Source organism: Triticum aestivum, chromosome 5A, assembly GCF_018294505.1.
Source record: "Triticum aestivum cultivar Chinese Spring chromosome 5A, IWGSC CS RefSeq v2.1, whole genome shotgun sequence".
NCBI classification, from domain to species: Eukaryota; Viridiplantae; Streptophyta; class Magnoliopsida; order Poales; family Poaceae; genus Triticum; species Triticum aestivum.
The window spans coordinates 280,171,861-280,185,242 of NC_057806.1; the positions used below are offsets into that span (position 1 = coordinate 280,171,861).

Consider the following 13,382-nt stretch of genomic DNA (forward strand, 5'->3'; position numbering starts at 1 on the left):
GGCTGCCTTAGGCAAGTTACTAGGAGTGTTCCTGCTGCCATCATCTGAGGTGCTTGAGGGACTAGTGCCCTCACTCAATTGCATTTGCTCTTCAGATCTGTTTTGAAAGAAGTCCACATCACCCCCTAGACTTTCAGAAACCAGCTAATCCACCGCCTCAGCTCTAAAACCAGTTAATTAACCCCCTGAAGTCTCTAATAACAGCCAAAGCACCCCCTAATCCCGATTGAAGTGGTTTCTCCCGATGGTTTTGCTTGTGTGGCTCTCCGCGATTGCTAGCTCGGCTTGGTGGTGTGGGTCTCGGACTTAACTGCTCCTCCTATTGTTTAGGCCTCATCCCGCTTCTTTCCTTTTGACAACGTGGCGACAAGATGCTATGATCGGCGTTTGACGGGAGGCGGTGCCACAACGAGCAGGTCAGTCCCAAGCTTCCGATGACTCCCGTGCTTGTGTGTTAAAGTCATTTTTTTGAAAGATCAGAGAGGGGTTTGGAGCTGGGTTTGAGGTGCTCTATTTCTGTGTAATAAAATATTGCATTCCGATTACATATATGTGTCCATATGCAACACATTGCAGACTCAAAAGTACATTTAGTAAAAAAGTTGTTTTCTCTGAATTCTCTCTGCTCATCTAAACTGAGACAACTGTAGAAGCAAGAAAAGCTGACTTTTTACGCATACTAATTCTCAACTAAACCGAATTTTGTCTTCTTAGAGCATCAATACATGCTTACAAAAAGTATAATGTACACCATTTGGGCCCTGTGTTGTTTTCCTGCAAGTACTAATGCTCCGAGCATGCTTCAGTTTGGGGCAGTGCCAAATCTTGGTCTATTAGGATGAGGAACAATTTGATGAAACTGTTTAACACCTTGCCAATGTTGTCAGTATCATACATAATTCATGCAAGTTAAAGCACTTCTCACCTTTTATCTTTGCAGTTTGTAGCCAAGATCGATCGATGGGGAACACCTGACCTTGTCTCTGAGACAACTAATGTTTTCTACAGAGCACAAACTGAACCTACGTCGTAAAAAAATTCCAAAAGAAAGTAAAAGTAGATATATGATGTTTCAAAATTGCAGCTAGTTGACCTGATTGAAAGCCGGGAGAGGGTCGATGCCAGCTCCGCTCATGAGTAGTTCTCGCAGAAGCTCTGCCCTCTCCATCCTCTGTGAACAGTTGTTGCAGCAAAACATTGCATGGAATTCAGAAATGGCATAAAGTTTAGTACATATGAATCTGGTCCTTGTCCAGGGCGTTTTCAGGTCCCGGGAGAATGGGGGATCGGGGGAAGAGAGGAACTAGGGAGGTGGGGCGGCCATGGCGACTAGCAGGGAAGGAGAGGAGCATAGAACAAGGAAGGGCAAGCTTCAGCTGGCGTCCATGGCGACGAACAGGGGAGGAGGAATATAGGAACTAGGAATTTGGATTGGGGACTGGGTGAAACTTCACGCCCCTCCTCCAAGCCGAGTTGGCAACCATGGAGAGCCACGCAAGCAAAACCATCGGCAGAAACCACTTTCATTGGAATTAGGGGGTGCTTTGGCTGGTATTAGAGAATTCAGGGGGTTAATTAACTGGTTTTAGAGTTGAGGGGGTGGATTAGCCGGTTTCTGAAAGTCCAGGGGGTGATGTGGACTTCTTTCAATCTGTTTTGGCTATCACTCTGGTCAGACATCTTGGCATGAAAACTGATAGCAAACCCTGTGAATAGATGTAGATGAGGTAGAATGGATGGGCATCACAAAGTGCATAGTTTTTGCACAACAAATGAGTCAAAAACTTAGTTTTAGTTCTCCATGGAAAGCATTTCGGAGCTACCGATTTGTTAAACTCGATGATATCGAAGCAACTGTTGGAGTCTAAACTAGAGAACTCGGTCAGACCGAGTCACAATTTGGTGGCTCCGAGATTGCTAGGGTTTCACAAAGAATCGAACTCGGTCGCACCGATTTGCGATTTTCGGTCAGACCGAAAAGCGCATGTGCAATGGCTAAGCCAAATCGGTGAGACCGATTTCTACAACTCGGTCGGTCCGAGATGAGTTCGGCGGAGACCTAACCCTAAATTTTTGAATCAAACCAAACCTAAAGGGAGTTTTCTCTGGATAGATTGATTTCATACTTGGTGCGAATCATGGCAAAGCAATGTGCTAAGAATCAGAATGAGGAATTAGCACATAAAGTCAAACTCATACCCTAGTTCGGCAGGAGTTCTCTATGGCGACAACGGCGGGGCAGAATCCCGTTGACGGCGATGGAGATCAGCGGCAGGAGGTCGCTGGCGACAAGGAGACGATCCAGAGACCCGAGACGGCAGAGCAGGACACGCGCGGGATGAAGAGTTTTGGAGAAGTTTCCTAAATTCAACCCATCGGTATATATATCCCGACCTTGTCGGTGTGACCGAGTGGAACAACTCGGTGGCACCGAGATGCGGAATCGCAAGCGGTTACTGCAACTCGGTGTGACCGAAAATTTCAAATCGGTTGCACCGAGATTGAAAACCTAGATCAACTCAGTGAACTCGGTGTGACCAAAAGGATGGATCGGTTAGACCGAAATGCACAGAGAGGTTTTGGAATTTTAAGTCTATGATGAATCGGGGACTGCGAGTGCTCCTCACACAGAGTGGTTCGAATCTGACTTGGTCAAACTTTGTGATGTAGCATGAATAGAGTTTGAGACGAGAAAAGCATAGATAGCTAGAGGAGGTTCTTAGGCATTCTTGTCCATCCACTTGGCAAAAGAGAAAACGCCAAACAATCAAAACAACAAGTGGATGTCCTCGAATGAATAAAATATGCATCAACATTCTCACACAATAAAATGGCAAATGAAATATGTGGCAAAGCATACACAAACACTCTAGCATCTATCAAGCAATTGGCGATGACTAGGTCATCTATATATGAGTATATTGACTTAGGAGTCAAATGAGAACATTTGGTCGTAGGTCATACTCATCGTTTAAGCACAAGTGGGGTTACCACTTTTACATAAAGCATTGTTGTGCTCACACCTTTAGAGTTGCTTTAGCTCAATTGTTAGAGTAAAGCTCCCCCCTAGATGTGATATCCCCCTAAAGGGATGAACTAACCTTGGGTTTTGTCGATGATGACTTCATGTAGGTGTTGAAGATGTGGATGCGCAATGTTGATGTAGATCATTTGGAGCAATCCATTGGAGTGAGTTGCACTTTCAATACCTACACGGGTTAGTCCCACAAGGAACAAACAAAAATATCCATAGACATAGAGTGATGTACACACAAGATGATGTCCATGAAAGCATTAGGTTACCTTGTCCCTTGTCTTACCAACAAGAGGGTTTGTGACTCCTTGAACTAGTGCAAGATGTGGAAGTTGTTTACACTCGTTCTCGCCAAAGTGATATGAGTGAAGTATGTTGGCGGAGTCACCCTCAAGAAATCTCTAGTTCTTCTTCTTTGGGATCCACATCATCTTGATGGGAATCCTTGGAGTTGTAGTCTCACTTGATGAAGTAGAACTTGATGTAGTCTTGGGAACCCACTTGACCAAGGCCTTGGGAGCTTCTTCAAATGCATCAATCTCCTCTTGAAGCTTGTCCTTGCCTTTTTGCTTGTGGTCTTGTGGTGGAAGATCATTTTGAGTTTGTGTGCCTTGGAAGGAAGTAGGATCATACTTCTCTTGTTGAGGAACAAACTTCGTCTTGGGGTATTGATCTTCTTCCCACTAAACTCCGTTGACATTGAACTTCCGTTCAAAACCAATACCTTGATTCTTCCGGTGCCTTCCTTGCTTGCGTACAATTTCCTCAAATTGCTTACTTCCGACAAGACTCTTGTAGACACCTTTCTCTATAATTCCCTTCAATAAGCTATTTTCTTGCTCAAGTGTAACTTGGCTAAGAGAATCATTAGTGGAATCAAGAGAACTAGTAGAAGCAAAAATATTGGATTTAACATGATTGTTGTTACTACTAGAAGAAGAATATTTCTTACTCTTGCTGCTAGATTTAACTTGTGGCATGTAAGTAGACAAGAGTAAATGCTTGGCAATGTAAGAAAAAAATTCTTGCGAACATCATCATTGCTGGCCTTTAAGAACCCATGCTCTTGCTCAAGGTTGAGCTTTTCAAAGCGTAACTTCTCATGAGTCTTTAAAATCTCTCGATGATTTTCCAAGGTAGTTTCATGAGCTAACTTAAGAGTGTTTAGTTCTTTAGTTAGACGCTCAATTTCCTTCTTATCATCATCATTCGTTTTATCTTGATTAGCATGATTAATAGCAAGTTCATCATAGTTTTCATCACTAGAGTTGTCAACAAGTAGATCATCATCACCTAACAAATCATCTTCATCACTATTGAAATCAACATACTCGGGGTGTGATACCTTTGGACCTTTAGCCATGAAGCATCTTCCAATTCCTTCATTTGGTGAGTCAAATATGTCGTAGGAGTTGGTTAACACAAGTGTTAGACCGGCAACACCTTCATCTTGAGTATATTCGGAGTCGGAGTGATAACTTCTCTCGGAGTGATTGTCGGAGTCGGAGCCGGATACCCATTCACCAACATGAGCTTGATGTCTTCGTTTTGTGTTGCTCCTTGATGATTTGTCCTTCCTTTCCGAATCCTTGCTTCTCCGTGATGTTCTTCGTTCATAACGGTCATCTCTACTCCTTCTCTCTCTTGGTGGTGATTCTTTTCTTCTACTTCTCCTTTCGGGTGAATCTTCTCTTCTTTTGTATGGAGCCGTACACTCATTGGAGTAGTGTCCGGGTCTTCCACAATTGTAGCAATTACGTTCACGACTCGAAGATCTTTTGTCATTGTAGGACCTTGACTAGGAACTTCTTTCCTTGCTTCTACTCTTGTAGAACTTGTTGAAGTTCTTCACCATTAGGCTCAATTCTTCATTGAAGGCTTGTTTCTCACTTGATGATGTAGGAGCATCACATGAGGCTTTGTAAGCACCACTTGACTTGTTGTGAAGCTCTTCCATATCCTTGAGTGACATCTCATAAGCAACAATTCTTCCAATGACTTCCGTTGGTTTCAGATCTTTGTAGTTGGGCATCATTTGGATCAATGTGCACACGGTATCATATTTTCCATCCAAGGCTCTTAGGATCTTCTTGCTGATGAATCTATCGGTCATCTCTTCACTTCCTAAGCCGGAAATCTCATTTGTGATGAGAGCAAGCCTAGAGTACATTTCAGCGACACCTTCACCATCCTTCATTTTGAACTTGTCAAGTTAACTTTGAAGCACATCCAATTTGGATTCCTTGACGGAGTCGGTACCTTCGTGCATATCAATCAAAGTATCCCAAATTTTCTTTGCATTCTCAAGACGACTGATTTTATTGAATTCTTCGGGGCACAATACGTTGAAGAGGATATCGCAAGCTTGAGCATTGTATTGCAACATCTTCAACTCTTCCGCGGTGGCTTCACAGTTTGGTTCTCTCCCATCAAAGAATTCACCTTGCAAGCCAATATACACAATAGCCCAAACGGCGGGGTTATGTCCAAGAATATGCATTTATCATCTTATGCTTCCAACTAGCAAAATTAGTACCATCAAAGTAAGGACCTCTACGGTGGTAATTTCCCTCGCTAGACGCCATACTCACCTAGGTTGTGAAACCAAGGCTATGATCACCAAAAGCTATGGAAATAAAGGAAAATGGAGACCAAAGCGCTGATACCACTTGTAGGGTCGAAAGTATGTCTAGAGGGGGGTGATTAGACTACTTGACCAAAAAAAATCTAGCCTTTTCTCAATTTTAAGTCTTGGCAGATTTTAGCAACTTAGCACAAGTCAAGCAATCAACCTACATGTGCAAGTCTAAGAGTATAACAGCGGAATGTAAAACATTTGCATATGAAGGTAAAGGGAGGAGTTTGGAGGGAGCAAACGCAATGTAGACACGGAGATTTTTGGCGTGGTTCTGATAGGTGGTGCTATCGTACATCCACGTTGATGGAGACTTCAACCCACGAAGGGTAACGGTTGCGCAAGTCCACGGAGGGCTCCACCCACGAAGGGTCCACGAAGAAGCAACCTTGTCTATCCCACCATGGCCATCACCCACGAAGGACTTGCCTCGCTAGGGTAGATCTTCATGAAGTAGGCAATCTCCTTGCCCGTACAAACTCCTTGGTTCAACTCCACAATCTTGTCAGAGGCTCCCAAGTGACACCTAACCAATCTAGGAGACACCACTCTCCAAAAGGTAATAGATGGTGTGTTGATGATGAACTCCTTGCTCTTGTGCTTCAAATGATAGTCTCCCGAACACTCAACTCCCTCTCACTGATTTGGATTTGGTGGAAAGATGATTTGAGTCAAAAGCAACTTGAAGAAGGCTAGAGATCAAGATTCATGTGGTTGGAATGGAATATCTTGGTCTCAACACATGAGTATGTGGTTCTCTCCCAAAAAATGAATGCTGAAGTGTAGGATCGTCCTGATGGCTCTCCTTACTAATGAAGAAAGGGTGGAGGGGTATATATAGCTTCCCCACAAATCTAACTGTTACACACAATTTACCAAACTCGGTGGGACCGAATCAGAAAACTCGGTCAGACCGATTCAGTTCATAATGTGACCGTTAGGCATTTCGGTGGGACCGACATGTCAACTCGGTGGAACCGATTCTATTAGGGTTAGGGCATAACGTAATCTCGGTGAGACCGATTACACAAACTCGATGGGACTGAATTTGGTAATAGGCTAACCAAAGAGTTGGTCAGGCAAACTCGGTGGGACCGAATCGCTCATTTCGGTGAGACCAAAACGTTACAAAAGGAAAACAGAGAGTTTGTATTGCGAACTCGGTGGGACCGATCGCTCATCTCGGTTGAACCGAAACGTTACAAAGGGAAACAGAGAGTTTGCAATCCCATCTCGGTGACACCGAGATCCCTATCGGTGAGACCGAATTGATTAGAGTTTCTGGCAGTGGCTATGTCAAGTAAACTCAGTGGCGCCCGATAGAACATTTCGATGGGGCTGAGTTTGACTTTTGGTTTGGGACATATGTGGATATGATAAAGTGGTTGAGCGCTTTTGAAGCATATCACTAAGCATTTGAGCAAGCAAGTCATTAAGCAACACCTTGTCCCCTTTTAATAGTATTGGCTTTTCCTATGGATTCAATGTGATCTTGGATCACTAAAATGAAAAAGTAGTCTTAAGCTTGAGCCAATGTGTGTCCTTAGCATTTTGAGGGGTCCACATTGCTAATCCATGTCATGCCAATCATTGAACTTTCTGAAATGATCATCTTGAAATAGTATTAATTCAATGAGCTATATGTTATTAATAATTACTAAAACCATCCAGGGATAGTTGCATTTTCATATATTCACCTCGTGCTAGTGAAATTTGTACCCCGTATATGTGAAAACCATCGAATCCCTTATCAGAATCGATTCAATAGATCCCAAAGTCTAAGTCTAACCTTGAATCGAATGTGTGCAACGTACAATCGATGATAAAATAGAATGCGATCGCAGGAAAATTGATGCTTCAGAGAGGACAAAGGGCATTACCGTCATTGACGCAGATGGGGGGTGAAGTTGGTGCTCACCACCGGTGATCACCGTCCAGAGCTTTCCTCCGATGTATGGCTAGCGGTGCTCGCCGTGCAGATCTTGTGGCCGCCGCAGATGTGTGTGTGTGGGAGAGAGAGGGGGCGGGGGGGGGGGGGGGCGGTGAGAAAATGGTGTTAAGGCGCCACTTCGCAAACCAACACGGAGTCTCCCTGCACGTGCAAACTCCTTCACCCATAATTTTTAGAAAATACCGCCACCAGTGACCTATTATCGCATGGGTCTGATTATGAAAAACAATCGATTCAAGCGTGCCTTCAAAATGAAACCCAGAGATACTTTAAAGAACGTGTCATGCAAACCTAAAAATATTTACCCACGATCAAACGTGCCTCCAAAGCCAAACCTCTGAAAATCGCATCCAACGAGACTGATTGAAATCGTTGCAAGTAACCAAACAGGCCATCGAGGAATTACTACTAGGTATTAACCTTTAAAGTTTATACTATTTAGGAAGAAAAAGAAATGCCGCTACACAAAGCGTCCCTTGGTGGCGCGATGGGCCGTGCAGTTGTCGTTCCAAAGGAAAAGGAAAATTGGCAGCTGGTTGTGGTGTTCGCCGCTCGCCACCGACTTTCCCGGCGCCACCGCACCGTGCGCCGGCCCCACCGGCGGCGGCGATGGGTAACTCACAGGCGTCTCCCTCGTCCGCCTCCTCTGCCAGCTTCGTCACGGCCTCCAGGTACCACAGCTTCGAAGCGCTGGGACCGCCACGGCAGCTGCTGCTTCACCCCAGCAGCAATTCGCGAGGATCATGCGGTGATCTCATCGCTCCGTCTCCGCTTTCTGTAGGGCCTTCTCGAAGCAGGCGCTGGACGACCTGCGCGCGCACTTCTCCTCGCTCGCCGCGCAGTCGGGGACCCAGGGGCGCGCCATATCCCGCCCCGTTTTCCTTGTGAGCTCGCAGCCGCAAAAGTTTGCAACTGGGATTGGATTCGGGTGGATCCGGAATCCGTTTTCTGATGGGAAGTGATCCATCTTACGCAGGATTATTTCGGGGTACGTGGGGCGCTCGGCGATAGGCTATTCCAGTTGGTGGCGAAGGAGAGCAGCGTGGAAGATGGAGTCACCTTCGAGGGTTTGATCGTCTCCAAAGTTGGCACCCTTGTCCTACCGCTTGCTTCAGTTCGTTAGTTCCCTTTTGGAAGTCGTGGTGGATTGGACAAATTTGTTGGTATAGGCTGCATTTGTACTGCAAAATAAGTACGAGTTAAAAGAAAAGGGAGAAACGCGTTTCTACTTTCTATGTCATAGTATGATACTGGATGCTCTGCTTGATTTTAGACTGATTTTAAGTTGCTATCTTGTCGTTGTTCGTGGTGTTTTATTGAAACTGATTGCTATTGGTACTTCTTATGCACGATTAGCTTGGTTGGATACATATGCACACTACTTCAATCACATAAACCTTAAGTCTTCAGAAAGAAAAAACTTCCGATAACAGTTTTATTGTTCTTCAGTTGCTATGCTAATTCATCCTTTAGTAATGAACTTCATATATTTTATTCGTATTCAACACAAAGTTTTCCTTCCAATGCTAGGGAATGCCATAAGTCTTGCTAGGTCTTTTCCTTCATGCTCTGTTGTTTGATATCCATCTCTTTGTAACATGTAGGCAACATATGAAAGGGGAACTAAAGATGAAGCCGATGAGTTCATTTTTCAACTGTGCGATGTGATGGGAGATAGTATCTTAACAAGGTATTTCTTGAATGTGCTGGTAGAATTGAGTCTTCTTCTGATATGTTGGTATGTCAGTTGCCAATATTTTACCCCTTAGATGATGATTTTGTTTATGTTTGTAACGAAAGCTGCACTTCCAAATATTTTTTCAGCGTATCTGTCCTTAGATATTTGTATTCAGGACTCTAGGTTTTTCAGAGTATCTGTCTTAGATATTTGTATTCAGGACTCTAGGTTTTTCAGAGTATCTGTCCTTAAATATTTGTATTCAGGACTGAAGGTTTCACTTGACGAACCACTTACTCCTACGTTTCTCTTTCATGCATTGTCAGGTCTGATCTGGCAGCTGTATTGGCGTCCATTCATGAAACCATATTTGCAGATAATAAGGAAGCCAGGGAAGGTTCAAACAAGAGTACATTTGAAGCATTTCTCAACTCTGCGGTATTTTCGAAAGATGCTGGAGGGGTCTCTGAGAAATCTATGTCATTATCAGACTTTAGAAACTGGTGTATTGTCATGCCATCACTGAGGAAATTCCTTGGAAGTTTGTTGATGCCCCCTGACTCAGGTATGTGTTGCCATTCTGCAGATTTTCCAAAAAAAGATGTGTATTCTTTGTAGCTGCATCATGACAGAAGTGTGCTCCTATTTATCGCACTAGAATAATTAATTAATTATGCTTTTAATAGTCAAATATGATCTTGCTTGAGTTCATATACATATGAACAGTACAACTGTCGTTTCCTTCAAACTGTTCCTCCTGGCTCTCTAATTCGCCTTTTACTGACCCACTCAACAGGCAAGTGCAGTTTGTGCTGTTTTGCAGTCGCACTGCTCTGGAGCACCAAAGTATCTGTTATGTATGTGAAAAAAGCAAGACACGTAGTTGATAAATATTTACTGCTGTTGAGGTACTACTAGTCTGAAATAGTGAAATCACCATTCACCAGAGTTTTAAGACCATAAAAAGTAAATAATCTTGAGATACTACTGTTGTCAGTCCTAGACTTCTAGCAACAAATCTCAGCTCTCTATCTTTCTCAAATACACTATTTGGTGCTGATCATACTTGAGCGGACGTAAACTAGGCTTATATTGCCACTGTTTCCTGTTTTAGGGTAAGTCTGAATCTGAAACTTCTATTGGTGAAGATTGAAGACATGATGCTGTTGCCAAGAGGCAAAGTATGTCAATATGTCTTTACTAATACAATTTAAAGAAATCACTTCAACAATCTATGATCCAATTAAGTAAACGTGCTATACATAGGTGATTCCACATGTCCGTTTGAATGGGATAGCAAAAGCGTGCAACTGAGTGAACCTGAAAGCAGACTGCAACACATTGTTAACATGGGAACCAGCATATCAGACAGAGCCCTTGTACTAGGCAGTTGCTAACTTTTTCTTGCTCGGGTCTGTGAGTGTTGCCAACAAGGCACATGGTGTTGGCTACTCTGCCGGAATAAGGTGGTCAATGGCTGCAGATGACCTTGTTATAGGAAGCGTCTATGGCTTTACTTAAAGATTGACCTGTCAGCCTGTATAAGAGAGCCTCTCTCTTTTTGAAACTTATGAGACCATATCTCTGTGTATTCGTGTTCATTCATTCCAAGCGAGCCTAGAAACATCATTCTTATCCCACCCCATTAGTTTTCACCACACGTCCACACTCTTGTGTGTCATTTTCTTACCTACATGTTTGTTACTCTAGCATGTTTTTAGTATTAAATTTGTTTAAACTGAATAAAAACATGTATTCTCTGTTCCCAAATCTGATTGTAGAAATATGAAAGCCAATCCTAACCTGGATGTTTATGTTATATTTTTTTATGCTTCTGTTGAGTTGTTCTATTTTGTAGGCAGAGCCGGCTTCCAGGTACCTCTACTTCATTATCCAGAAAACATGTCCTCCGAGTTGCTACTCTTAAATAAAGAGTATGCTTGGCATATAGGAGGTGGCTTCTCTCAACATGATGTGCAAGAGTGGAAGCTTCTATACCACAGTTCTCTTCATGGACAAAGCTTCAACACTTTCTTAGGCAATGTAACGTGAGTACTGTTGATGTTCTGGTCATTTTCAAGGCTCGATTCTTAGGCTAGAAGGGCAAAAGAGCATTTTTCAACTTAGGGGCAGAAATGAGCAGTGTGTTACAACTAAAGGGCAGAAAATAAATAAAAACCTAAAATATATCTTGCACTGATGTTCTCTATATAGATTCTGTGAACAAGCTTGACGGCTTATTCCATGATGGCGACTTTTATGTGTAGATTTTTCACTATGTACATAATTTTTGGCATGTTCCTTATTTTATAGGAATGGAGATGCACAGACTGTTTTGGTTATTAAAGATACAGAAGGTTCCATTTATGGTGCATATGCATCACAACCATGGGAAAGGCACAGTGATTTTTATGGTGACATGAAGACATTCCTTTTCAAGTTATATCCCGAAGCGTCCATATTTCGCCCTACTGGAGCAAACAAAAGTTTGCAATGGGTAGGCCTATCTTGTCTTTCTTTATTTACTGAATGTATTGTCATTCATCGTCCCAAGTTTGAAGTGGTGCAGGAGCGATTTTTCACAATTAGCTTATTTTGACAGTGTGCTGTGAACTTCACCTCTGAGAACATTCCAAATGGTATCGGCTTTGGAGGGAAGCCACATCACTTTGGCCTTTTCCTCTCTGCGGGCTTCGATCAAGGGCACTCATTTACCTCCAGCACATTCACCAATCCTCCCCTTTCCAACACGAGCAGGTTCAGACCAGAAGTTATTGAATGTTGGGGGATACAAGTGAAGGGATCGAATGACGAGAAGCCGGAGCTTGTAAAGGGGACGGTCCTTGAGAGATTCAAGGAGGATCGGAACATGCTGAAGCTGATTGGTATGGCGAGTGCGAGTGACTGAGCACTGAAAAAAAATCACAATAGCAGATATTTGGAGGTTGTGTACAGCACTCTTTTTATGGGAAATAATAACCTTATTTATATCTGGTCGCTACTCTTGAGTTTTAGCTCTTTGAGCTTTTCTGTTTCACATCCAGAGTGATACAAGGTTAGCTGCATGGAGTTGTGGTTTATACTGTATGGATCCAGGGCGTACTTTTCTTCCAAGTTCGAGAGCAGGGAGTAAGGAGCTGTTCTGGAAACCACCAGCTCCGCCAAATCCAAGGATCCGCGGAGTACCTGTTTATACCGAAAAAGGGTTTCCCCCGTTTTGTATTCCAAAGCAACCAACACCGAGTATAGATAACGCTGTAGCGAGCAGCAGAACACACCAAGAGAAAAAAAAGAAGAAACAAATGCCAACGACGGCAGCTTGGCAAAGCGTGGATGATCCGCCACCGCGGCGCCCACCGAAAACAAAACACCACAGACCGAGGCTTCGATCCGCCGCGTATCAAGCAACACCTCCAAGAAGGGATGCGACGCCCACGACGCTGCTGCCCGGACGAGTTTTCAGGTTTCTCCGGACACGCGGAGGGAGGTGGGGGTGGATACCACCGACACCCTCCAGGGAGGAATGGTGGCACCTGCAGGTGTCACCGCGTTGGGGCTGAAGCCAGCAGAGATTTCTCCCGCATTCCAACCCCAACCGCCCAACCGAACGGAACCGACCGCCCAACCGTCGCCCATCACCATGCACCAACGCAGTAGCGCCGCCACCCACGCCGCCTCACTACGAACACCGCCACGAGGCCAAAAGGACCGGAGAGAAGCTCACCACGACGGGAGCAGCAACATCGACGCCGAGCGGGAGGGAACCACCTCCACCGCCGTTGTGCGGGAGGCCCGTGCCTCCGGCACCGTCGCGGTAGCCGTCTGGACGCGGCAGCGGGGCATGCCGGGCCACCCCTGGCCCAGCCAGGCCCGAAGAGGGTGCGTTAAGCCCCGCCGGCCGCGATGCAGCAGGCCGGCGTTGTAAGTGCATCTAGTGCCACCCCTAGTTGGTTTTGGAGTATTGACGACAAACCTAATTGAGGGACTAATGTGTTTGTGAGAATTGCAGGATAACACAGGTAGAAGTCCCTCATTGATTCGGTTTTTCCTATCAGAGATGACCTCTAAAAATGTATGAAGACAT

At 44.3% G+C, this 13,382-nt stretch overlaps 1 protein-coding gene across 1 annotated transcript; it reads left to right on the forward strand.

Annotated features, from left to right (window-relative positions):
• Positions 1 to 8,083: 8,083 nt before the first annotated feature.
• Positions 8,084 to 12,335, forward strand: LOC123102981 (MTOR-associated protein MEAK7). Its single transcript, XM_044524460.1, has 8 exons — positions 8,084 to 8,291; positions 8,402 to 8,504; positions 8,597 to 8,704; positions 9,225 to 9,310; positions 9,625 to 9,863; positions 11,157 to 11,346; positions 11,612 to 11,795; positions 11,901 to 12,335. The coding sequence occupies exons 1-8, from the start codon at positions 8,230 to 8,232 to the stop codon at positions 12,204 to 12,206; spliced, it is 1,278 nt and encodes a 425-aa protein (XP_044380395.1). The 5' UTR covers positions 8,084 to 8,229; the 3' UTR covers positions 12,207 to 12,335.
• The last annotated feature ends 1,047 nt before the right edge of the window (positions 12,336 to 13,382 follow it).